At 42.2% G+C, this 24,834-nt stretch overlaps 1 protein-coding gene across 1 annotated transcript in view; it reads right to left on the bottom strand.

Annotated features, from left to right (window-relative positions):
- The window catches only part of LOC119651054 (protein timeless homolog), a 543,993-nt gene that overhangs the window by 455,796 nt on the left and 63,363 nt on the right, over positions 1–24,834 (bottom strand). Inside the window, exons 8-10 of the mRNA XM_038054383.1 lie at positions 16,947–17,109; positions 8,816–8,952; positions 8,628–8,708 (exon numbers count right to left, since the gene is read on the bottom strand). Coding sequence (XP_037910311.1) covers positions 8,628–8,708; positions 8,816–8,952; positions 16,947–17,109 — 381 coding nt within the window. The remainder of the gene's footprint in view (positions 1–8,627; positions 8,709–8,815; positions 8,953–16,946; positions 17,110–24,834) is intronic.

Raw genomic sequence — 24,834 nt, 5'->3', positions numbered from 1 at the left:
CTGGCTCTTCAAAAACTATTCATGGAAAACAGTAAATTCTCTCCGAAAAATGAACTCCGTCAAACAATAAAAAACAACTGTAACTTTTTTGGTTTAGAAACAAGAAAAAAATACATGCAGACCAGGATGCATCAGTGCTAGGGGCAAGAACATTTTGCAGTTAAAGCCCTGAAAGTTTAACAAGCTTCTGGGAACAGTAATATTAGTTTTCCGGAGTTTGCCCTATGCAAAAAAAACATTCGTTGCTCTTGCTTTCTTCTCGAAATAACTTTTTTAATCCAGGGTAAGAGCGAGAGGAATTTGGTCCTGTATGCAGGGTTGCCAGAGTTAGTACGAGATTCAAGGATGTGGTTATATTAGTCAATGGAGAATGCATGATATATTGGCAATCCACAGTAGCTTCACTCTGACTTCCTAACGGGAAGAATTCCTCATAAGAAACAACCAAGTTTCTGATTCCTCTTATGTTCAAAAACACCCTAAATAATGAGCAATGACACTTTAAGGACCACTCTTTCAGTCTGTCCATTCTGTCTTAGTATAAATCAAACTTCCAATCTACAATTTTTTGTCAATTCAGAAATAAATAACTTACAAAAGTTCATAAATTGGTTTATCCTTTCTATGTATGAAAATCTCAAAAAAGACTCACTAAAATCGTCCCCACTCTTGAGTACATATCCCCACCACCGTACTACTTTGCATGGAAGAGCTGTGTGCTCTATGCGCCTTCCGGGCTCGTTCTCGTTCCTACAGTTTGTTTAGACCGTGGCCATTGTGGAGTTTCCTGGGAACCAATTCGTCTTTGACTTCAGCATCTCCTCTGCTAAGGTTTCTGGTTCGATGTCTAAGTTGAGGGCATCGTCCAACCTTCGTCTCGTCTCTTTGAACCCCCACAACATGGAACGTTATGTACTCCGGGTCCTTCTAGCAATGCATTCGGGACAGTCGGTAGACTCATCCAATCCGAAGCAATAAAAATACTTCCTATAACCACCGCGTAACGTAATAAACTGTTTTAGATGAGAATTCAATTCACTATGCCTTAGTTCTTAATACAATATATGGGATCAGAATATGGTTCCAGTTACCCTTTTTGGAATCGTCCGCTTGTTGAAACCAATTAACCTACAGTTCCTTCCTGGTGGCTTCTCGGAAGTCCGCTATCCCTAGAGGTAAGGCCGATAGGACAAGTCTACTCTACATCGGTTTACAGCATTGTCCAATACTCCCGCCCAGACAGAATCCGCATACAGCAGAATGGTTTCCTCGCCCTCTGCATTAATGAGACGCAACTACACTCCCATCCTCTAATAAAAGGTATTATCCTCGCTAGAGATGAGGTAGCCTTTAGCGCCTTCTCTCGCGCTTACCTCAAGTGCCCACTCAAACACAATGGAACCAAATATTATCCTCAAATATTTAGTGATCGATTTAGAGACAACCTCATGATTACCAGCCCGAGTAGTATTGCTTTTTCTACGATTGGTAATGAGGACCACCTCAATCAAAATAAATAGAAATAAAATGGAGGCGCATTAGGGATAAAACAGGCAATGGGCTGTGGACCCCGTGGGAACTTTACATTTCACACAGCTACTTGTATGGAAATGTTCTTGAAACACTAAGTACTTTCTTTAAACGCATAAAGTTACTAGTTCTCTACTCGCCTTCCCTGGTGTATAATCTAAGCCATAAGTGATTAGGCTCTTCGGGGTAGATCCGCTTCAAAATTTAATTTAAACTTGTTTCGGAAGAATATTTTAAAAATGTCGCTGGAAAAGACAAACTTGAATTTACAGACGCGAATGGCAAGGTCAATAATGTGGTCTGGTCAATTTGGTTCCATTAAAGGCTAGGTTTGAAGTCATACACACAGATTTCTGAGGTTTGTTGTGGCTGGTAATCAACGTTGGCAATACACCCCAAATCTTCCATTCGATCTAGAAACAGACCAAAACCGCAGTAACGGATGACTGCGTCGAAAGTTATTTGGTATTGTAAATGTCTAATTTCTGAAGATTAGCCGTACGAGAATGTCCGGTACCAGAACAGGGGAACCATTCATGCTGATGACAATGGCTACCAGTCATCTGTCTTTAAGAGTGGACGATATACTACACAAGGCCGCTACCGTTCACCGAGTTTTCTGATGATTTATCAGAGCGAAGGTATTGATTTTGGCGAGCTCCTTCAACAGTCCATACGAATTAGGCTCGGGAGCCAATCCCCGCTGACATAGCTGACTCATCACTCTTATTGGGCCCCTTTTTTGTCGCTTTCACTGTTTCTAACGCCGAGAAGGATGGCCTGATGTTCGCTGTTTGCGTTCACTCACCCGCTAAACCAGCACTCTCATCTAAGAGAAGCTTCAGCAGACTTTTAGAGGTAGCAACGCAAAGTATATCTGGCAGAAAATAAACTCCGGTGAAGAAAACATATATACTGAGAGGTTCTAATGGGGAAGTGGAATCTCCATATTGAAGTCAAAAACTAACAAGTCGGAATACCGGAAGCTCGCGCTTCGGGTATAAAGGTTTTGTGTCCATCTTATCTAAGAAATTTCAACTAACATTTCACCCTAAACAAACAAACTGCCAATTTTCGAATACTGTACACATATAGGCACGTATACAGATTGATCGACCCATATTTCCGATTTACTTCTTATATCTATCAGAATTAGACACTACCCCCAAAGTTCATTAGCACGCATGTACTATATACCTACTTACGCACATGTCTGGTTGGAGTAATTGATATTCATATACAAATGACTAAAAAGCTAAAACAAAATAATTCTTTGCGACCCCATTCATAAGAACTCATTTCGTTCTGGTATTGACGAATTGATATGTGATGATGACGTCATGCAGGTTGTAGAGTGCACGAAATTCACAAGAAATTGTAAAGTTTTACCCCCTATAACTTTGTTAATAATAGTTTGATTTTCTTCAAACTTCACCAAATTGTGCATTATGTTCTTCGTTATACGCATGCCAAATTTTGTAAGGGGGGTGCCGGGTAAAATTCTAAAATGTATAAATATACTACTATTAACTTTATTTGTGCAGATATCGGAACCGGATTTATTTTGAGGCCTAGATTTCGTAGAGATGCACTACTGCGATTTTTTTCAGATTTTTCGGTTGGATGGTTGGTTCTGAGAACGAGACCTGTTACACTTTTTGATGGTCATATTTTGAGCCCTCACTCCCATATGTTTCACCCAATATCAAATATTAAACCAGTTTCGAAAAGTACTAACTGGGACCTTTCATTTGATACCCTACCTGGCTACATTCTGTGAAAAAAACATTTTGCACCCTCCTTGCACATGTAAAGGGAACGGCAGATCACATACTCTTACCAATTTTCGTGACAATCGATCCAGCCGTTTCCGAATAAATCGGCTGTGACAGACGGACAGACATCGAATCGATTCTAATAAGGTTTTGTTTCACACAAAACCTTAAAAATGGAAAAAACGCCTCCAGGAATACAAGAAAGGTGCCCAACGGAAGGCTACCAGCCCCCTTTAAGCGACTGTGTGAGGAAGCTGGTCCGGACCCTGGGGTGTATTCTTCCTTTGCGGAGTATAAGGCATTCACAAACTCTCAGATTTTATTGAGACCGTGTTTCAGTTATCATCACACCTAATAATGTGTAAGTGATAAGGTTAAGGCAGCAGAACCCCTCGGGTGGCGCTTAAAAAAAAGTCATGTTCAAAAACAAAGACAAACGCCGGCCACCAATTACTTGCCCCAACCTGCTACTCGAGATAGTGACGAATCTCTTTTCACGAAACATAAGTACGACTAACCTTCCTATTGTCCAGGTAGATCCAATCGATGGTTAAACTGGTAAGTGAGGAGGAGGTCCTGGTGACAGCAAAGTAGCCGAAAATAGAGCGCCTGGCGAGGATAGCAACAACAAAGCTCTTAAGACAGCAATCAAATGAGCGCCACAGATCTTAAAGAAGGAACATTTCCCACAGAGTGGGAATCCTCATCCCCAACTAAAAACCTTTGAGTAAATTTTTGTCCTAACCTAAATAATACTGGCAAAGTATTTGAACGAATAATCTTCAACAGATCACTTACGATTGCCGAAAAGGAAACTAATCCCTTTGATTACCAGTTCCAAATTCGAAACAAAACGTATACGACCGATACAGTTCAGTACGTCTCGAAGAAGATAAATGCTATGCAATGATAACATTTGGCATGAAAAATACCTTCAATTCCGGGAGATGGAGCAAAATACTAAAGCCCCAATTACATTGGGCGGGCCGAAGTACCTGATGTGCATCATTACCGACTTTGTAATCGATAGGCATATGTGCCTCGACTCTAAGAAACGAAAGACATACAGAGTCCAAAGGGACCATACAAGGGCCATCCTTGTGGATAATTATGCATAAAGGGGTAATGACGTTAGATTTCCCTCGCCTGACGCACGCGTCCTTGATGAGGTTGAGATCTACGCGAATGATACAACATCCGAAAGCTAATCGCGAGAATGCTTCCAAATATAGGTAGCCTAAGGTCGAGCCTTCAGCTTCGTATTTCAAGGGTGGTCAACTCAACCCACTATATGCAATTCTAGTGTGTGCGGATGCTTAAAGAAAGAAAACTTGCAGCTGCATACCGTAACAACCTGCGTAATAATAGGAATAATCCCGATTGATATTTTGGCGAGAAAAGGACGACGCCTTTACAATCGAATGTATCTCAACGGAAAATTCTCTGACCAAAGGCAGCTTCGCCAGCAATAGATCAGCCGGAGGAAGAAACACCAACATAAACACGAGTAAAGGATAAATTCTGATCTAGCTCTGCGACGTAATATCATGCGGGGCGGAGAGGGAAAGGCGAAGGAGGTGGTTTTACTGAGTAAGAGTCCCACATAACCGTTAGGTAAGAGCCAACAGCTGACAGCAAGCATGATACCAAGCACCACATCAACACTAGTGATTCCCTAATCTTCTCGAAGGTGTGTCATCTACAACCATTGAAGCTTACTGTTGCACGGAAAGAATTCAACGAACTAATCAAGCATGGTATATGCAGACCTTCCAACAGCCGTTGTCCATCTGCACTCCATTTGTTCGCCAACCCAAATGGCGAATGGCAACCTTGTAGAGACTATAGACGCCTAAATGCCCAGACGATTCTGGACCAGTAACCCATTCATCCAAAACTTTGCGCCTTATTTAGCGAACAGTCACGTTTTCTCGACCTTGGATCTCGCCGAGGCATACCACCAAATCCCTGTCGTTCTCGAAGATATTCGAAAGACAGCAAGTTTAGTTTGTACACTGCGGCGCAAGCCTTTCAGAGATTCCTTCGTTTTATACTACGAAACTTGGACTTCTGTTTCGTCTACTTGAATGACGTTCTGATCGCCTCTTCCAAAGAATCCGACAATTTGGCACATCTCCAGTGCATTTTTCACCGCCTCCAAGTCTAATTTTCAACTTTGAAAAATGCCAATTTCTCTAGCAGCAGATGAAATTTCTAGACACCGCTGACGGCACACAACTCGCAAGCGATCGTGAGCTTTCCGCTGCCACAGATGATCAAAGACCTTAGGTGCTACTTTTCACAAGAGGGTGAGCCAAAGCCTGCAACCGTTGCGTTTCTTCTCTAATTGAGAACTTTGCATTTGTCGACGTTGATAATTAGGACGGAGGGGTTGAAAAATGCACTCGAGATGTGCCAAATACTCAGACTTGGTGGAAGAAGCGACCCGAACGTCATCCAAGTAGAAGGAACGAAGTCCAATTTTCGTAGTACGAAGTGGAGGAATCTCTGGAAGGTTTGCGCCGCATTGCACACATTGCTGTCGTTAGAATATCTTCGGGAGCTACAAAGATTTGATGGTAGGCCTTGGCGAAATCTAAGGACGAGAAAACACGACAGTTTACCAAATTATGCGCAGTCTTGGACGAGTGGGCGTGGGGACCAAATGGAGTGGAGGTGACCTGTTACTGTTGGAAGGTATGCATATATCCTGCTTAAGTAGTTGTTCAAACTCTTTCCGTGCAACAACGAGCTTCTGTAGTGGTAGAGGACACATCTTCGAGTAGATTGGAGAACCAGTAGTGTTCATGTAGTGCTGGACATCATGTTTAACTGGCTGTGAGAGACCACATTCGGTAGCAATGTTGCGATATTTTTGGAGGAGTACACGAATGCATGGATCGACAACGTCCTCGAAAATTATAATATAAAAGTGTTGTTGTTAGAACAGGTTAAAATTTTCCCTAACGAAGAGAGGTTATGAGGTCTATCAGGGACCTATGCTGGATATCTACCAGCAGCCCATGAGGATCGAGACTTCCGCACCTGTGTCTACCAGATAATTGTATTTACTAACAAGGTCGTAAATCGTAAGGCGACATGTTGCTGCACTTCGCGTAGACGTCTTCGCGTCCCCGGATTCTGGGTTGAATTTAGTGGCGTCCGTCGTAAGCTCGCCAGCACGAATTGTGCACCTAACTGGAGGAACCACGTCTCCGAGTTCCGCCGCCAAACGGTGGCACCTTAACCGAAACAGCGGATTGCTTTCTGAGCTCTTTCGTGATCTTTCCAAGTTTGGCGTAAAAAACTGTCCGGTTATGTTGAATGTGATGAAGTGAAAAAACTTTTTGTGGAAAGTCCTGAATAACCGAAAAGGATGCTTCCGAACTGCTTATCGCTCGCATGTTTGCTCTTGAAAAGCCTTTTCTGATTATTCATGGCCGACTGGTTTCCTTTCTCGCGGGGCTATGTACTACTATTCTACCCAAATTGACCGGAAGTCGACGCCAAATACGTTTCAAGGCAAATACAGGTTGAAAAATGGCAAATAAAAAAGCGGTGCAAGTGATGGGCAAAAAAACTGAAACGCTTCTCAACAGCACGTAACCATTTCTTCGTTCTAATGGACGTTGTATATTATTCATTCTTCGTATTCGCACTCCTTCCGCTTCTGTTCTATTGAAAAACCGGAAAATATCAAAGTTCTGTCCTGCTCGAATCAGAGGCTAATTCTCACTAACTTAATTCAATTATTTTTTAAAATGTCAAAAAGTGGAAAAACATGGACTATTTCTAACCAGTCCCGTGGCAGATTGCGCTATCTCTCTCTCCCTCCCTGTGCACCCGGTATCACTCTGCCACACTAATCTAGCAAATGACGTCTTCCAATTGGTACGGCGTAGAATTATAGGCTGATGATCTTCGCAGGGTGAGACGGGGAAATTCGAGAGTGTCGTCTGCCGCTCGCACTCTCTCTGAATCGGTCGTGATGGTGATCGCGGGAGTGATTCTCACTATCAAGTCAGGTACAAGCGCTAAAAGAAGACTCAAGGACGGTGGTTGCTCGCGAAGAAGGCAGCAACACTAAATGAATGGCAACTCCCCTGGTAAATGGAAACAAGGAGCGGATGGACTGCGCGGTTCATTGGCAACTTAGGTGCGTGGCTGAACAAATGCATTGTGACACTAACGATTGCGTTATCCAGCTTCTAAGTGGACACAGAAGCTTTCAAGCTTCCTTGCACAACATTGAGGACGCACGATCTCCTGACAGTGTGTCTTGCAATGGGGTTGTGGACGACGACGATCGGGATTCGTGAACAACTTTATTCAAACACATGGAGGTCTTCTCCAGGCAAGATTATCAGAGAGATGCTGAGGAGCGCTGACCGAGGAATCGTGTTGTGCATTACGTTCGAATTTTTCTTATTAAAAAAACATACGGGTTCGACCCTTAGAGGACCGGTTTCCTCGTCTTGCTGAAATAAGTTCCCTGATTTGAAGCATATCTAAGGTAAGAGGGCGCAACGTAACCTAACGGCCGAAATAATGTGACAAACGCTAGTTCTTTGACGATGCAGGGTTGTTCAGTTGGCAGTCTGACGGCATACCTTTGCGGCAGTCCAACACTCTGTGCGTAAATGCATTCACCTATCCTACGCAAACAAAATAAATCTAAAACACCATCTCTGGAAACGAATATTGGGTGCAAGGTTTGCAGGAATTCGTAGTATAAAACTGCTTCAAATATGACAACCCTTTCACATAATACAGAAACTTTAAAATATCAGTGTTCTCCAGCGGAAAAAATTGTTTGTTTATGGAAATTGTTTAACAATTTATTATATTTTCTAGAGTAATATATATAGGGCATTGTTATGCATAGTTAACTTCTTGAGATGTTTTGTCTTCGTTGCCGTTTTCCTATTTTCCCTGTCCACTTATACTCGCCCTTTTGGCTGTTATTACACGGAATGCAAAATGCATTATATCTTCCCCCTGTAGCCAACACTTTTAGTTTTTTAATCCGAAAAGAATTTTGTTATTCCAAGTTTTGTGGAAAAAAACAAACTTTACTTTGTGGAAACTGTAATAGAATTTATATGGAAGGAAGTATTTTCGGGGAAAGTCCCTAATAGACTTTCTATGGGGATGATTGTGAAGCATTAGATGCAAGATCAGGTTAAGTTGATACCTGATTTAGGCAAGCTCCAAATACCGGTTATGCTTCTGTACTTGAAACTACTCTAAAACAGCAACAAGAGGGGGCAACCCCTAATTTTGAAATAGAGACTTTTATGCAAAAAGTCGAGATAGGCTTACCTGGCAGCGCGCAGCAAGACAACACACTCCTCCAATTTCTCTTCTCGCAAAAGTTTGTAAATGCGCAACATGCAATCATCCCTGGAAAAAGTAAAAAGATACAAATTCAAAGTAAAGCACTCTAAGAAAACCAAACTTTCTAATTGAATAGATTGCCTGGAAATGCAATTAAGAGAGACACAACTTACTTTTGGTCGTCGATGGACTTCTCTGATGTAGCATCAAATGGAATTGGCCGCTTCTCTTCTGAAAGATCAATATCAGGCTGTGCAAGGAGAGATGCTAGCTCGGTAACGAAATTGGTCCACATGTCCTCGAGTTCTTCCTGTAAACATCCATAAAAGTAGGGTGAATATAAACCAGGAATAGTGTGGTCCACTAAAGATATTTTCTTCTAAAAAACTAGGACTTCCTCCAAACATACCCAACAATTACTACGACACCCAACTCTATTTCTATACAACGAACATTAACCCATTGTTTCCCCAATTGCAGCTTCTCTATTCCATCAAAATTACTCTCATCTCATTTCGGTAGTTTTTGTTTTGCTTTCACTTCCTGATACTCTCATACATAAGTACAAAAAGCACATTCCTCCGGAAATTTATTTCGTAATAAAACTCAATCGATTGGAAAATATCGGCTTATTTATTGAAAAATAAGGCTAGGCGAAACAATGGAAATTTATAGTCAAGTTACATTAGTAACTACGCCTGCGGGACTTTAGCCTTTCATTTTCAGTATTGGAGTGCACTGACCCGTTCAGGGAGCTCGTAGTTTGCCAGCTTTCAACTTTCCAGTAAACAAAATTTTTAAATAATCAATTGCAGGCTTTGTCGGGAAACATTGAAGATTTAATACGAGTAGTTAATAGGAACGAAAATGTTTTCCGAAGCGCGAACATAAATCAGTAAGGGATTGGGGAGAATGTTTGGAGCCTTTTCGATTGGGATCAATTTTTATTTCTATGGTGAGATGAGGGACGAGAGTGAAAGATGGCTCCAAACTATCTGAAAATATTCTAGGACTAACCAAAAACTATTGCTTTTAGGGTACTTGTCCCTCTCGCTATCAAGATTACCCTTGCGGATAGATAATTGAATTTTAACAAGTACGGAAACAAACTCCATGTTGCATAGATGTGGAGTTTTAGTAATAATGTAGGCATCAACATTACCCAGATGTATAATATATCGTTTGAAAATATGAGACAAATCTATTTCTGAAAATTCAGCTTGAATGCGAAGATACCAACGGTATAGTTTCTACTGAGGACAAAGCTATAAGGCACTGATTTGAAACAGTATTCACTTATAGAAATCTATTTCCTATCAATGGCCGTAGAAATCTGTATCAGTAAGGAGGATTTTGCAAGAGTGCAATTAACGCGGCCCACACGTCAGCGTAGCAGCCCCTCCTTAAGGGGTAATACCACCTTTTTCTTTTCGATCACTTTTTTTTATTTGTTAAAATGTTTCCTTAGCTATTTAAAAATTATATCTAAAAGTACTTTTGTGAAGAAAATTTTTTTTTAAGTCGCCCAAAAAGACAATTTTGTCAGTAGAATCATGGTTCAATGAAGATACCTAATTTCGCCATTTAATTTTAGGGTTTATTTGATGGCTAATAGTGTGCAATTGATTTTTTGAATATATCACTAGATGTTTCTAATACTTGAATATTCATCCTAGAATAAAAGCTGATGCCAAAAATTCCACTAGGAAACGCAAAATAGCTCTTGACATGAGAAACTGGTAGTTCTCGCAATTAAATCGACATAAGCAGCCTTTTATATTGCAATATATTATAAAAGTGAGTGGAACTATATGTACAAACAGCAACTCAATTGATGATATAAAAAAACCTATGTGCGCCACGTTTTATCAGAAAATTTCTAACAACGAGAGGCGCCGACATAGTTTATGCACCGAAGGAGGGAGTTCAGGAATGAAGTGGCGTTTCATAAGTGGTGTTCTTTGTTATCGATGTACCAACGAAAATTTACCGGAGTGTCGTCCGCTCTGTTGCCCTCTATGGTTCTTAGTGTTGGGCGACTATAAAAGACAATGAACGACTTCTTGCGGTAATGGAGAAGAAAATGTTGCGTCGGACTAATGGCATAATGCGCCTTAATCACATCCAAAATGGGGGGGTTGCGCCGGTCGTTTTCGATGGTATGGTCGCGTAATTCGTGAAAACTTGCCAAGAATGATCTGAACATCAATCAAAAGGCCGGCCGAAAAAAAGTTTCGCGACTGCATCCAGATCATACCTTTGACAAAACAAAATAGTACAACCGATCACGACGAGCTGACTCCTTTGTAAATGGGATAAAGGCTGAAGACAAAGAAGAAGGAGGGAGTTCCTGATGTGCTTGCATGAAAGGCAATCAAAGAAGAAAAAAGAAATTACGAGAATGATCCAGCAATGCCAAATATAGTATCCAAAGCAGTAAAACCTCATTGTAAACTAGCTAAGGAAAGATGAGTCTCTAACGCGACGCTTGAGCGGATTTACTCAAAACTAGGACAAGTTTTAATGCGATGATAAATCTGTTTTCAATAGAAAAACTCTCCCGGATATTCCTGTGAGCCTCGCGATACTCTATATCAATGATGCCTGTAATGATATAATGCAAGTTATCAATCAACTTGGCATTTTATAGTTATAATTTTTGCTCGGAAGCTGAATCCAAGCGTATAGCGCAATTTGAGCGTTTCCCCACTGAAGAACCTAGCGAAGCCCGCAGTGGATTTTTCCACCAATAAAGAATAAGCGGCGTAAGCATGTTCCCTTCGAAGACTTACTTATGCAAAAGCATCGCAGTCAGAAGTAGAATATGAATTTTCTTAATATTTTCACAATCGAAACTTTAAACGCGTTTTCGAATTGGTCGAAAATCTAGCGCCCCCAATTTTCAACCGTCCAAATTCTAATTTGAACGGTAGCTTTATAATAACATTTTCTAGCCAAGAGCATAAGATTTTTCAATTGCCTGAAATTTGACTACTTTGTGGAGGATTTTAGATTAAATTTTAGGTAAAAAAATCCTCATTTTTTTTCCAAATTGAGACCATTTTATTTTTTAAAAATTCTACGTACTTCACTTTTTATTTTTATTTTTTATATCTACTTTGGAGATGGAGATCATTAAACAGGTCGGGAAACCGGAAGCTGGACGCTTCAGGTATGAAAGGTTTTGTGTATTATATAAAGACATTTGAGTTTTCATTTGCCCCATTAGTACCTAGCATGTATTATATACATATATTATGTCAGAGTATTCACTTTCGGGTGATATTGACATTCATAGTCTTGAATTTGCAAAGAAACTGCAACTTCGAACTATTATAACTTTGTTAGTGTAGTAGTGTAGTGTAGTAAAAATGCGATTTCCACCGAACTTGGTAGGATCATGCTCCATTTTATAGCCCACATTACTGCAAAATTTCATGGTGCTAGGATGAATTTGAGGGGGGTTTTGAACCAAATTTCTCAAAATTATAGTAATATACTATTATTAACTTTATTTGAAAGGATATCGGTATGGCAGGTATTTTTGAGCCTAGGCGCCATATAACGGCAGACTTCTGATTTTCTTCAGATATTTCGGTTGGGTAGTAGCTGAGAATGGGTCCGACCCCCATCACTCCTTACCTTGCTTACAAATGGCAAAACTAAGACCGGCTTCGGAAAATACTAATCAAGACCTTTCATTTCATTCATTCCACATGACTACACTTGATGAAAAAAAATCGTATACCTCCCTTTTGCATGTATGGGGACTTCTCCTTAAATTCGACCTAAAAGATGTAAATCACTGTATGCGTGAGCGTTCACAGTTCCCACCTTTACTCCAAATTTGGTGCCAATCACTAGACCCGTCTCTGAGAAAAATGCGTGTGATGGATAGATAAACAGACAGACAGACATGAGACGATTTTAATAAGGTTTTATTTTACACAAAACCTTAAAAAGGGGCTTGATTGAATCAGCTATTGATGATACGACGCAGAAAAGTGTCCGTGAAAAGGCTTGGTCCTTTTGAGTAACAACGAAGGTCACTTTCCATTTGCTACTCCCATATAACAAGACAGAAAGAACATTAGCACAGAACAGCCCCAAATTGAACTTAATGTCACAACATTTCCACATTTAACAGGGGCAGCGAAGCGTATCTAGCGCTGTTAATGCGTCGAGCCACTTCCAGTTCGTTGCCGCTGTCGGCAGAATCGACACTTCCTAAATACACAAATTCTACCCATTAATGCCTGTGGTAGTTTACTACTACACTAAACGTGTCCAAAAACATATGAGGGTGGATTCTAACTCTCCAAATGGTAAAGAGGCACAGACTTCGAAGCCACCGGCAACTGAGAAATCAGGCATGGCCGAGGCACGGATCTTGAATCTACCAGGAAAAGCGGAAAAAAGAAAAACTGGTGATGTGGATGCAACTGATCTAATTCTAGTATGAAAAAACTGATCCATGCAGAACGGATATCCTGTACCAGTGAGCACTCCCAGCTGACGACAACAGAAGACACTGCGAAAGAAGGCAAAGTTCTTGAAAATGAGGACATGGGCGTTGCTACACAACCAAATGCGTAGATAACCAGAGAAATCGGACGTAAGAAAGTTGAAATTTCGGCGGAACGCGAGGACAACCTGGTAACCCAGACGAGATCCACACTGGACCCAGCAGACTTTTCAGTTCGCTGCAGTTTTCATATTAGACAACACTTATGTCTACAAACATAAAAGTTACTCAAATTAACCTGCAGCATGCCAAAGCCTCTTCCTATCTACTGGCAACAAGCTGGCTAAGTTGCAGAACCGTGCTTATATATTTCTGGTATAAAGGCCATGAGTTCGTCTCTGTGGTATTGGATCAGTAAAAGGAACTAAGATCTTCTTCTATGGGAGATCCTCGAGACCGAGAGCCTGCGTCCTGATGACAAAATTGTTAGAGGCAACCATGCTGAGACAATTCTGTTCCCAGGACCTTGTTGCGATTAACTTACAAAACCAGATTAATGAAAAGAGCAGAAACGTCATAGTTGGCTCTGCTTACTCACCCTATGAATCTTTATAGTAGTGTATGCAGAAACAAGTGGCCTTGAACTCTTAACAAGTTGTCATGCTAACACTCAGCACATTTGTTGGGGTAGTAGCAAATACAACCCAAGAGAAGAGAAGCTCCTTGATTTTATCGCTTCAGTTGGCCTGATGACCACCAACGTAAGGTACCTTCTTTCCCCCTGAAGTAATTGGTCTAACAATCTACATTCCAAACTTGTCAGAGATGCTTAGAGCTCTCAGATTACCATTACTTAGAATTTAGTCTGACTATTGCAGGCGAACAGTTTGCCACACAAAGACGAAATGCGCGATTGGACAAGGTTCAATGAACTTCTTGGCGACAAAGTGAAGCTCCCTAGGCGACTAAGAACTCCTTTGGCGAAAGGAGATCAATTGGAAACTCGAAATCACACACTTTTAGAGTGCCTTGAAGAAGCTTGTCCTATTTCATCATCATGAACGGCGCAACAACCGGTATCCGATCTAGGCCTGCCTTAATAAGGGATTCCAGACATCCCGGATTTGCGCCGAGGTCCACCAATTCGATATCCCTAAAAGCTGTCTGGCGTCCTGGCCTACGCCATCGCTCTATGTTAGGCAGGGCCTGCCTCGTCTTCTTTTTCTACCATAGATATTGCCCTTACAGATTTTCCAGGCTGAATAATCCTCATCCATACGGATTAAGTGAGCCGCCCACCGTAATCTATTGCCGGATTTTATACACAACCTGACGGTCATGGTATCGCTCATAGATTACGTCGTTATGTAGGCTACGGAATCGTTTATCCTCATGTAGGGGGTCAAAAATTCTTCGGAGGATTCTTCTCTCGAACGCGGCCAAGAGTTCGCAAGTCTCCGAGGAATACATGAGGACTGGCAAAACCATTGTCTTGTCTAGTAAGAGCTTTGACCCTATGGTGAGACGTTTTGAGCGGAACAGTTTTTGTACGCTGAAATAGGCTCTGTTGGCTGACAACAACCGTGCGCGGATTTCATCATCGTAGCTGTTATTGGTTATGATTTTCGACCCTAGATAAGAGAAATGATCAACGGTTTCAAAGTTTTATTCTCCTATCTCTATTCTTCCCGTTTGACCAGTGCGGTTTGATGTTGTTGGTTGGTTAGTTTAGTTAGTTAGTTAGTTGGAGGGTGCTGACGTTGCCACCATATACTTTGTTTTGCCTTCATTGATGTGCAGCCCAAGATCTCGCGCCGATTACCGCCTGCTCAATCTGGATGAAGGCAGTTTGTACATATCGGGTCGTTTTTCCCATGATGTCGATATCGTCAGCATAGGCCAGTAGTTGGGTGGACTTAAAGAGGATCGTACCTCTTACATTTACCTCAGCATCACGGATCACTTTCTCGAGGGCCAGATTAAAGAGGACGCATGATAGGGCATCCCTTGTCGTAGACTGCTGTTGATGTCGAATGGTGTTGAGAGTGATCCTGCTGCTTTCATCTGACCTCACACATTGGTTAGGGTCAGCCTAGTCAGTCTTATCAATTTCGTCGGGATACCGAATTCTCTCATGACGGTGTACAATTTTACCCTGGCTATGCTATCATAGACGACTTTAAAGTCGATGAATAGATAGTAGAACTGGTGTCCATATTCCAACAGGTTTTCCATCGTTTACCGCAGAGAGAAAATCTGATCTGTTGCTGATTCGCCTGGAGTGAAGCCTCTTTGGTATGGGTCAATGATGTTCCTAGTAAGATAGCGGAGAGTATCTTATAGATGGTACTCAGCAACGTAATACCTCTATAATTGCTGCACTGTGTGATATCTCCCTTTTTTGTATGAGACAGATAATGCCTTGTTGCCACTCGTCAGGCATTGATTCGCTGTCCCATACCTTGAACACAAGTTGTCCTATTTCTCGAACCCAAAGTGGTAGAACGATTCCTTGGTGGAACCAAGAACTACAAAAGACTCAGGAAATCAACCAGATGACTTCTAAATTGTGCTACCAAAAGCAATAAGAATAAAGACTTGTTAAACTTCAGGAAATCACAGCGTGAATATAAGAGGCTCGTAAAAAGTTCATAACGAAACTTCTTTAGAGTTGACCAAATTCGACTCTTTTAGAAAACCGGACGGAACTTTCACGAACTCCAGAGTTAAGTCTAGGGACTCAGAAGTGGAAGGAAGAAAATTGGCAGTTGTTGCACGAAGGTGTTGCAAGGGGAATTGGGAAACTGCGACAGGCGAGAGCTACTATACTATCATTTGAATACTTGAGAGCACCTGGAATTCATGGCATCTACCCAGTGATGTTAAAGGAGGTTATAGATCACTTAGAGCGGCTTCCAAGAAATATTTTTCGTGGATGTCCTGCTCTGGGCTAGGTGCCTTCCACTTGGCAGGCAATTACAAAAAATTATAGTAATATACTATTACTAACTTTATTTGAGCAGATATCGGTATGGAAGGTATTTCGGAGCCCAGTTTCTGAGAATAGCCCCCTTCAAGAAATGATCACTTTCAACCCCCCGCATTCGCCACCTTTCCAACAAATGTCAAAGCCAAGACCGGCTTCAAAAAGTACTAACGGAGACCTTCAATTTGGTATCCCATGTGACTATATTTGATGAAAAAAAACTTTACCCCCCCCTCCCTTTTTACATGTATGAACACCCCCTTAAATTCAACGTAAAAGACGTAACTCACTGTATGCGTGAGCGTTCACAGTTCCCAGTTGGTGTCAATCGCTATAACCATCCCCGAGAAAAATGCGTGTGACGGACAGACTGTAAACCGATTTTAAAAAGGTTCTGTGTTTACACAAAACCTTGAAAAAGAGAAATAGAGCATTCGAAGAGTTATTGGCAGAACTGAATCCAGTTTTCGCAATGCCTTCTGATTCTCGGATCCTCATACATCTCTTTGGTAAATGATATGAAATTATCCTAAAACGAAAGGAAAACTGGAATGAATCAGAAGAATGCGTGTCAGGATACACTGACGTCTTCTACACCGATGGCTCAAAATAGAACAGGATTTTTGGAGCAGGATTCTAGCTTTCAAATAAAAACGAGAAATAGGCTTTTCCCTTGGGACAATATCCAACCATCTTTTAGGCTCCAGTGTATGCAATTCTTAGGACGACAAATTGGTTGATTAAAAAGCGGTTGAAGGGCAGGCGCCCTCTCCCCTTGCTACTTAAGTAAATTGTACTTGTATTTGATCGTAATATACTACAATTAAGTTTCAGCGACATTTATACAACTTACGTTTGTTTCCTCGGTGGCTGGTCCAGACTGCCTCTGCTGCACTTTCTTCGGCCCTTTCTTCCGACCACGACGTTTTTCTTGTACGACTACCGGAGCTTTACAAAATTTTTCCATCAATTTAATGAAAATGTTTGCTGTTTCAATAAGATCACGCAAGTATGACCTGGAAATATAAAAATTGAAAAGCATGTTATTTTAATTTCTAGGAAATTGTGAAAACCTCAGTATAAACCCATGAATGAATAAACAGCAGTGATTCGGTGAGCGACGCTATAATCCTAAACATTTTTCCTGCAAAATTTCCACTAATTAGATACATTCAATCCGACAACATTTATTATGTAGTTTTGGGTTCGCAAATGGGCATATATTACGCCCAAAATATGGTTAGTCCCATTGCGCATGGATGCATTACTGTAAAAACAACGAAATTTGTGCATAGTAATTAATAATTTTCACCATTGAATAGCATAATTGAAACCCGCTCGAATGAGAATCCTCCTCGCGATCCTCAGGGCGACCGCAGATTTCCCTCATTTTCAGATGAGTGTAATGTAATTAACATGAAAGCCGACAAATTAAAATGAAATCGTGAACTGTTGTCGGCCTGTGATTATTTTATTTTGAATAAATTCCACAATTGTTGCATTTCGAGAGAAAACACTGGAATCATAGTTGCAACTATTCAAGCCTTGAAGCATCGATACGTCGACATGGGGACATTAAAAGCAAGGACTGCAATATAAATATCGATAAATCGTAATGTATGCAATTCACTGAATGACTATTGTCTGCAAAATGGATATAATCGCATTCGTTGCAGGAAACTGCTTGGAAAATCGAACGTACCGTAAAAGTGAGAATAAAGTTATTTTGAACGGTTCCAGGAAGCATGCAAATTTGTCCTGAAATTGCTTGTGCCCACGACTTGTTCGATTTGCAGGAAAAAAACAAAATTAGCATTTATAATATTGGCGGAACTGAATACTGACACTGTAAAGTAGGATCAAGTCTTCCTCTCATTATGTTATTTCCTTCCTCTTTGAAACTTACATAAGAGCCCAAAAATCGTGGAGAGTGACCCTCTCCGAGTTCGTTAATTTAGACTTAGGGTACCTTATAGTATGAAAATAAATGTACAATGTCTCCGCTTAACGGTTTTCAGGTTAATGTTACAGTTATCTCCGTCCCGATAATACCCTTGGCAGGGACGCAATTATATTCGATGCTATGGCACCATTAAATTGTCAGTGCAAGATCAATTGAGATGGACTCCTGATTATCGGCTGATCCTCGTTCTGAACACAAACTCCCATAAGGATTTTTGTCAAATCACGGATGAATTCCCTGCACGCATAGACAATCACGGGGATCATTTAAGCCGACTGCATTTTCTAGCGGATATACCGGCTTGCCAAACCCAAACTATAATTAGAGACGCCATCGAATTCGAGATCGGAAAAAGGGCCATGAGAGGCCATGGCAAACTCCGAGCTGTGTGACACCCTTTTGTCGAGAAAAAAGAGCCGCGTAAACGTAAGTCATCTCACCTGGCTGGACCTCATTCGGAAGAGGAATAGAGGAAAAAGGGCTCCTCAAGAAATGCGGGGTGGTCCTATGGAAAATGAAAGCTGCTGCTCAGGCAACACATCTCCATGTAAGATGAAAATGATATAACAGAGATGGAAAAATTGCTTCTTATTCCCTACCAGCGAAACTCTTGGAATACAGCGGAAACGGAGGTGAGGAAAAAACCACATCTCTAGTGCATCCCCTAGTCGCACAAAACACAATGCAGTGCAGGAGGGACAAACAATCGACAAACGGAAGCTGCCGATAATGACGCTGGAAGAATTCCGTGAGGTGGTAACCAAACGAACCAACGGGGGATTTATGTCTGTCAACTCAAGAAGACAAAAATTGGTCAATGTCGCTGAGAAGCCAGCGAGCCAATTTCTCCATTGTGGGAAAATAAAGATCCGGTGGATCATTTGCAGAATAAAGGCACGGCAGTTCCAATTCGCTGTTTTAATTGCGGGCATATGAATTTTTAACAGGAGCTTGTAAAGGGCAGGACAGGAGCACTTTGTGTCACAAGTGTGATGAACATGGGTACAAAGCGAGGACTGGTAAATCGGCAAAATGATGTGTTCTTTGCAAGGACTGTGGATTGTGAAAGAAAGTATGGCTCACATTCTCGATTCCGGCCAGGCCTTCAAAGAAGAGTTACAGAAAGCCAAAAAGCAGAAAATTCAAGAACATGCAACTCCTCACGACCTGATGGGGCAGATAGCACAAGAAGAGTTAACTTGTTGCTTTTCACCGAGCAGTACCAAGATAGGAGCTTACCATCGTGGTACGAGGATGTATTTAGTACTGCTGCCATCTGAGAGAGAAATACGATTAACTTGCGAGTGCGGGCCCATGTTTGTGGGGATGGTTTCGTTTGGGTTCACTGTGCGGAAGTGACTTTTTTCTACGTATACCTCATACTGAACGAGTCTATCCCCGCTTTTCGGATTAGACTCGTTGCCTTGAAAAACAGAAATACGGAAAGGAGACATCTAGTCGGAGGAGACTTTAACGTCAGAGCATCCCTCAACCAGATTTCCGAGGGACACAGATTTTGGACATGGCCGCCAAGACAAGTCTCATTGTTTTAAATTTCGATAACACTTTCCTAGTGGGAGGGCACTATCGCTGACGTAGTTTTTTCTTAGTATCAGTGGTTCTAGGAGATTTCACGGTCAGTGATCACGAGTCACGTCACCCATCTAATTATCCGAGAGGTATATAAGAATACCGTGCATGGCAGAGCCACTACAGTCCGTAATTGTGATACTGGATTTTGAATCACCAGGCAAAGGCAATATAGAACAAACTGCACTGATGCCTTACTTCTTCTTCTTTTTCTTCAGCCTTTGTCCCGTTCACAAGCGGGGTCGGCTCGTCGTGATCGGCTTCGCCATTTGGCTCTATCGAATGCCTGATCTGGGTGCAATCTCGAGGCTTTCAAATCCCCATCCAGCGTATCAAGCCACCGTTGCTTAGGTCTGCCTTTTGGTCGTTTATCATCGACTTCGATGTTTAGACCAATCTTTGCAAGTGAATTCTCGTTTGCACGAATTGCGTGACCATACCATCGAAGACGCCTCTCTCGCAACTTTTCCACGATCGGTGCAACCCCATAACGATCGCGGATATCCTCATTTCGGATGTGATCTAAACGTGTGACGCCACTAGTCCAACGTAGCATTTTCGTCTCCATTACCGCGAGACGCCGTTCATTGTCTTTTATGGTCGGCCAACACTCAGAACCATAGAGAGCGACTGGACGGACGACATTGCGGTAAATTTTAGATTTGAGACGTTCGTTGATACGTCGATCACAAAGGACACCAGTTGTGGAACGCCACTTCATCCAGGTTGCGTTAATGCGTGAAGCAATTTCATAACGCAGCTCTCCATTGGCTGATAGCGTTGACCCGAGGTATTTAAATCCCTCAGTTCTGGGCAGATCACTGCCGCTGACAGTGATTGTGCCTGTTTCATGGGGATCGGTCGTCAAAAATGCAGTTTTGTTTAAATTCAATCTGAGACCGTGTTGCATGAGGCGATCATTCCATTTTTGAACAAGTAGCTCGAGATCATTTTTGCTATCAGATGCTAGGAAAACATCATCTGCATAAAGCAGTGTGTAGGGCGCTGGACGTTGGATATCCCGTGTGACGGTGTCCATAACAAGGACAAAGAGGAGTGGTGAGAGGGCACTTCCTTGATGAACTCCAACAGAGACACGAAGCGGTTTTGATACACCCGCCATACTTCGAACTTTACTTTTCGGATCGTGGTAGAGCAATTGAACCCAGCGCACGAGTTCTTCTGGCACGAAGTGTTGTCGTAAAGCATACCAGATGAGTTCATGTGGTACACGGTCAAACGCTTTCTCTAGATCCAGAAAGGCAATGTAAAGAGGGCGATGCTTCTCACGGTGTTTCTCCATGAGTAACCGCGCAGCGTGTATTGCGTCAGTAGTTCCGCAGTTCTTGACAAATCCGGCTTGATTCACGGTTATTTCAACGATTTCGCGAATACGGTTGTCAAGAATGCGTTCAAAAATCTTCATGGTATGGGAAAGTAACCGGATCGGACGGTAATTTGAACATTCTGCTGGGCTACCTTTCTTTTTCCATATTGGAACAGTGGTACTTTCTTGCCAGTCAGATGGTGTTCTTCCTTCCTGAATAGCCCGGTTAAAGAATTCACTGAGCCACAGTGTTGGGTCCCAGCTCTTCGCTTTCCACAGCTCAGATGCGATGTCGTCAGGTCCTGTTGCTTTCCCCGATTTCATTTGTTTTAGTGCCTCCTCGACTTCAGTTGCGCTGACTGGTGGAACTGCTCCAAATGTCGGCAATGATTGTGGAAGTGGAGGATGAGCAAATTCTTTAGTTGAAATCTGCTCGAAGTATTCTCGCCATCTATCCGTTGCGGCTCGACGGTTGGTAAGCAAAGTACCGTTCTTGTCATTAACACAACAGAAGTGTTCGATATCCTGTGTGCGTTCGTCACGGCTTTTAGCAAGTCGATACAGATCTCTCTCGCCATCCCAAGTGTCCAGTTTATCGTAAAGATTGTTGAAATGGTTCGCTCGGATGACAGCGACCGCTTTCTTTGCTTCCCGGTTGGCATTCTTATAAATTTGCCAATTAGCAGGCGTTTTATCGTTGAGAAATTTGTGGTAGAGGCGTTTCTTCTCACGGACCTTCTTTTCAACATCATCATTCCAAAGCCAAGTACCTCGGTTGATGTACCGCTTACCCGGCTTGGTGACCCCGAGGGTTGCAGAGGCCGCTTTGTGGATCGTGTCTTTCATTTGGTTCCATGATTCTTCCACATTCGTAATGGTTGGCAATCGTATGAGTGAGACCGTTTCTTCATTCTTCTCACCAAATCGCCACCATTTAATGCGCGGCGGGCCAGTGCGTTCCTCACGCCGTTTTATCGGTGGCTTAATTCGCAGGACAGCAATCAACGGCCGATGCTGAGGTGCGATGGTCTCATAGGGAACGACTTTGCAATCAGTGACAGTGGTAAAATGTTGACGTCTTATGAGAATATAGTCGATTTGCGTTTTATTGTTCCCACTATAAAATGTGGGAAGATGAGACAATCGTTTGATGAACCATGTATTCATAAGTACAAGGTCATGGGCGTCCGCAAAATCGATTATACGCTCGCCACCTTCATTGCGCGCTCCGAACCCCTTTCCCCCATGGCACCTGTTACCATCTGCCTTTTCACCCACATGACCATTAAGGTCGCCGGCAATGATTATGTAATCGTCAGCAGGCACGTGACAAGTCTTTTCATCGAGAAGTTGCCAGAAGGCATCTTTCTCGGCATCAGGTCGACCTGTCTGTGGTGCATACGCGGTGAAGAAGTGAATAGTGCGATCAGCTGATATAATGGTGAGCTTCATCAGCCGATCATCAAATCGTTCGACTTCTTTAATGGCATCACGGAAACCCTCTGAGATGGCAATGCCAACACCATATTGAGTGTGTGGGTTACCAAAATAGAGAAGTTTGTAGCCATTTTTACCGCGTTCGCGTTCAATGTCGCAGCTTTTGGAACCAGACCATCGGGTTTCTTGCAGAGTGCAGATGTCAATGCACCTTTTCCGAAGGGCTCTTGCGAGTTCCTCGGTCTTTCCAGTTAGGGTACCAACATTTAGCGTGCAGACACTTATTTGTTTTGTTCGTTGTGTGCGGACTAACTTGCTTACGTCCTGACGCCGTCCATGCGTCAAGAGCCCTTGCCCATTTCTCGACAGGACCGGGGCCCGTCCTGCCGCGTCGACTGAGGTGGACGCCCTAGCATTTCTCCCAGGCCTGTGACTTAATCCGATCATCATGCTTGTAACGACATTCTATGCATTTTCTTGGTCGACCTGTCGCGGGGCCTGTCACCAAGAGAGATCAGGTAGGATTTAGCATAGTAGAATAACTCCAACTATACTCTATTTATATCCCTGATCTCAGCATTTTATTTTTGTTTTACTGAGGATAGTACAGAGTACGTTGCCTCAAACCCTCCTCCTTTACCTGGGCTTGGGACCAGCATGCTTAGCAACTTAAATGCTGTAAGAATTTCTCCAAGTCTACCATTTTTACACTCCAATAGACCTTTCAAAAAGTGGATACCAAACGGTAGAGTCACGACGATCTTGAACGAGTGCGTTTGCATTTTTGTATGTATGCTCACGAAGGCTGTGGAGTTGATGGGCGACCCGTCGGACGTGAAATTCCTGACAACCTTCAAACGGCGAGGGTTGTGCTCCGAGATCTATATTGGTTATAGTAACAATTTCCTCGGAACAAAAACCAGTTACCATACCGAAATATGGAAACCCCCTGGTTGAAAAGCTAGGATAGACCCAGATTATTCAAGATAATTTTCGCATTTTTTTTCTCAGTTCAGATAGCGATTGAGAATCGACAGGAGATTCTCTTAGTTTTAAATCAGACAAGCTGAATATGCGGTAATCCAGTTAATCCAGTTGTGATGTTTATCCAAAGCAGCTTTTATTTACATGCAATCATATCACAAAAGAAATGTGTGAGATCTTCAACCTGCCGGCAGTCAAAAGACGACACGATCAGATGGCGTTATAGACAAAAACCGAGCAGAATCTCACACTATGCGCCCATCATTCTGAATTTAGTGATAAACTGAACACCGTAATCTAACCAGTCAACTATATAAGCGTTCAGATTGTGACCTGTCTAACAACCATTATTAGAAGGAATTGGATATAAAGTACAGGAAAACTAAAGCAATTCAGTTTTGAACGGGAACGGGAACCTCTTAAGGTTTTTCTTTAAGGATTGAGGAGTCTTAACTCCGCATCCACTCGATGCCGGACTGGGTTAAATTACTCTGACTCTTTATGGTCCACTTACTCTCACTCTTTATGGTCCACGGAGTCCTCTTTTTGGGTTAACACCCAAATTTAAAAAATGAAAAGAGCGACGAAGACGGTTACGGTTTCGTACCAGGGCAGAGGTAACTCATCAAACGCTGCCTCACCCCTGCGCTGGGAGTAGCGTGACCGAAGTGGCTCACTGGTGCTCCCTTTTATAATTCGTAAAACACAACAAGGATAGAATTATATCCAATGTAAATCCGCCCACAGTTCGAACCAAAGCTTGGCCGGAGCTAGACAATTTTTGTTTAGGGATTGAGGAATCTTAAGTAGGCATCCACTTGATATCGAACCAGACCAAATGGAGAGCAGTTTGCTCTCACTCTTTATGGTCGAACTTCCGTGGACCAGAGAGGGAAAATGCAGTCATCTCAATACCAAGATCAAATTCAGACTATTTTATTCTTATGTTCTTTGTCTTGTTATATTGGAGATACGCATGGCAAGTGATTTCCATTGCCACTCGAAGGTTCCAAGCTTTCACCAGCAACTGTGTATGTCGTCGTATTATCGGGAAAGTCAAACCTGATAATAGGAGTATCTATAATGCGAAGCGAGAGGGCAAATGTAAACGGATCTATAAACACTTCTTGCGCAGGCGCAGATAGACGAAGATAAACGAACTAGCGCGAGACTCAAAGAAAACGCTGCGTAATCAAAATGTGTTTTTGTACAAGTTTTATTCAGTTGAGAGGAACGTATCATCCGTGTTAAATCAATCAATAACGATTTCTGTAGATACCGAGTTGCTCCCACAACTTTCACAATATGAGGCTGTTAAGGTAAGACTTCAATTATCCTTGAATGAGATGTTAATTTGTTGATCAGAAGGCGGAAGCTGCAGTGAAAAAGTCCAACATTAACAAAGAGCGATAACTCCACTGGTGGCTATGACATGCAATG

Source organism: Hermetia illucens, chromosome 3, assembly GCF_905115235.1.
Source record: "Hermetia illucens chromosome 3, iHerIll2.2.curated.20191125, whole genome shotgun sequence".
Lineage (NCBI taxonomy): Eukaryota > Metazoa > Arthropoda > Insecta > Diptera > Stratiomyidae > Hermetia > Hermetia illucens.
Note: the sequence above shows the minus strand (reverse complement) of the source record. Positions and strands in the feature narration are given on the sequence as shown.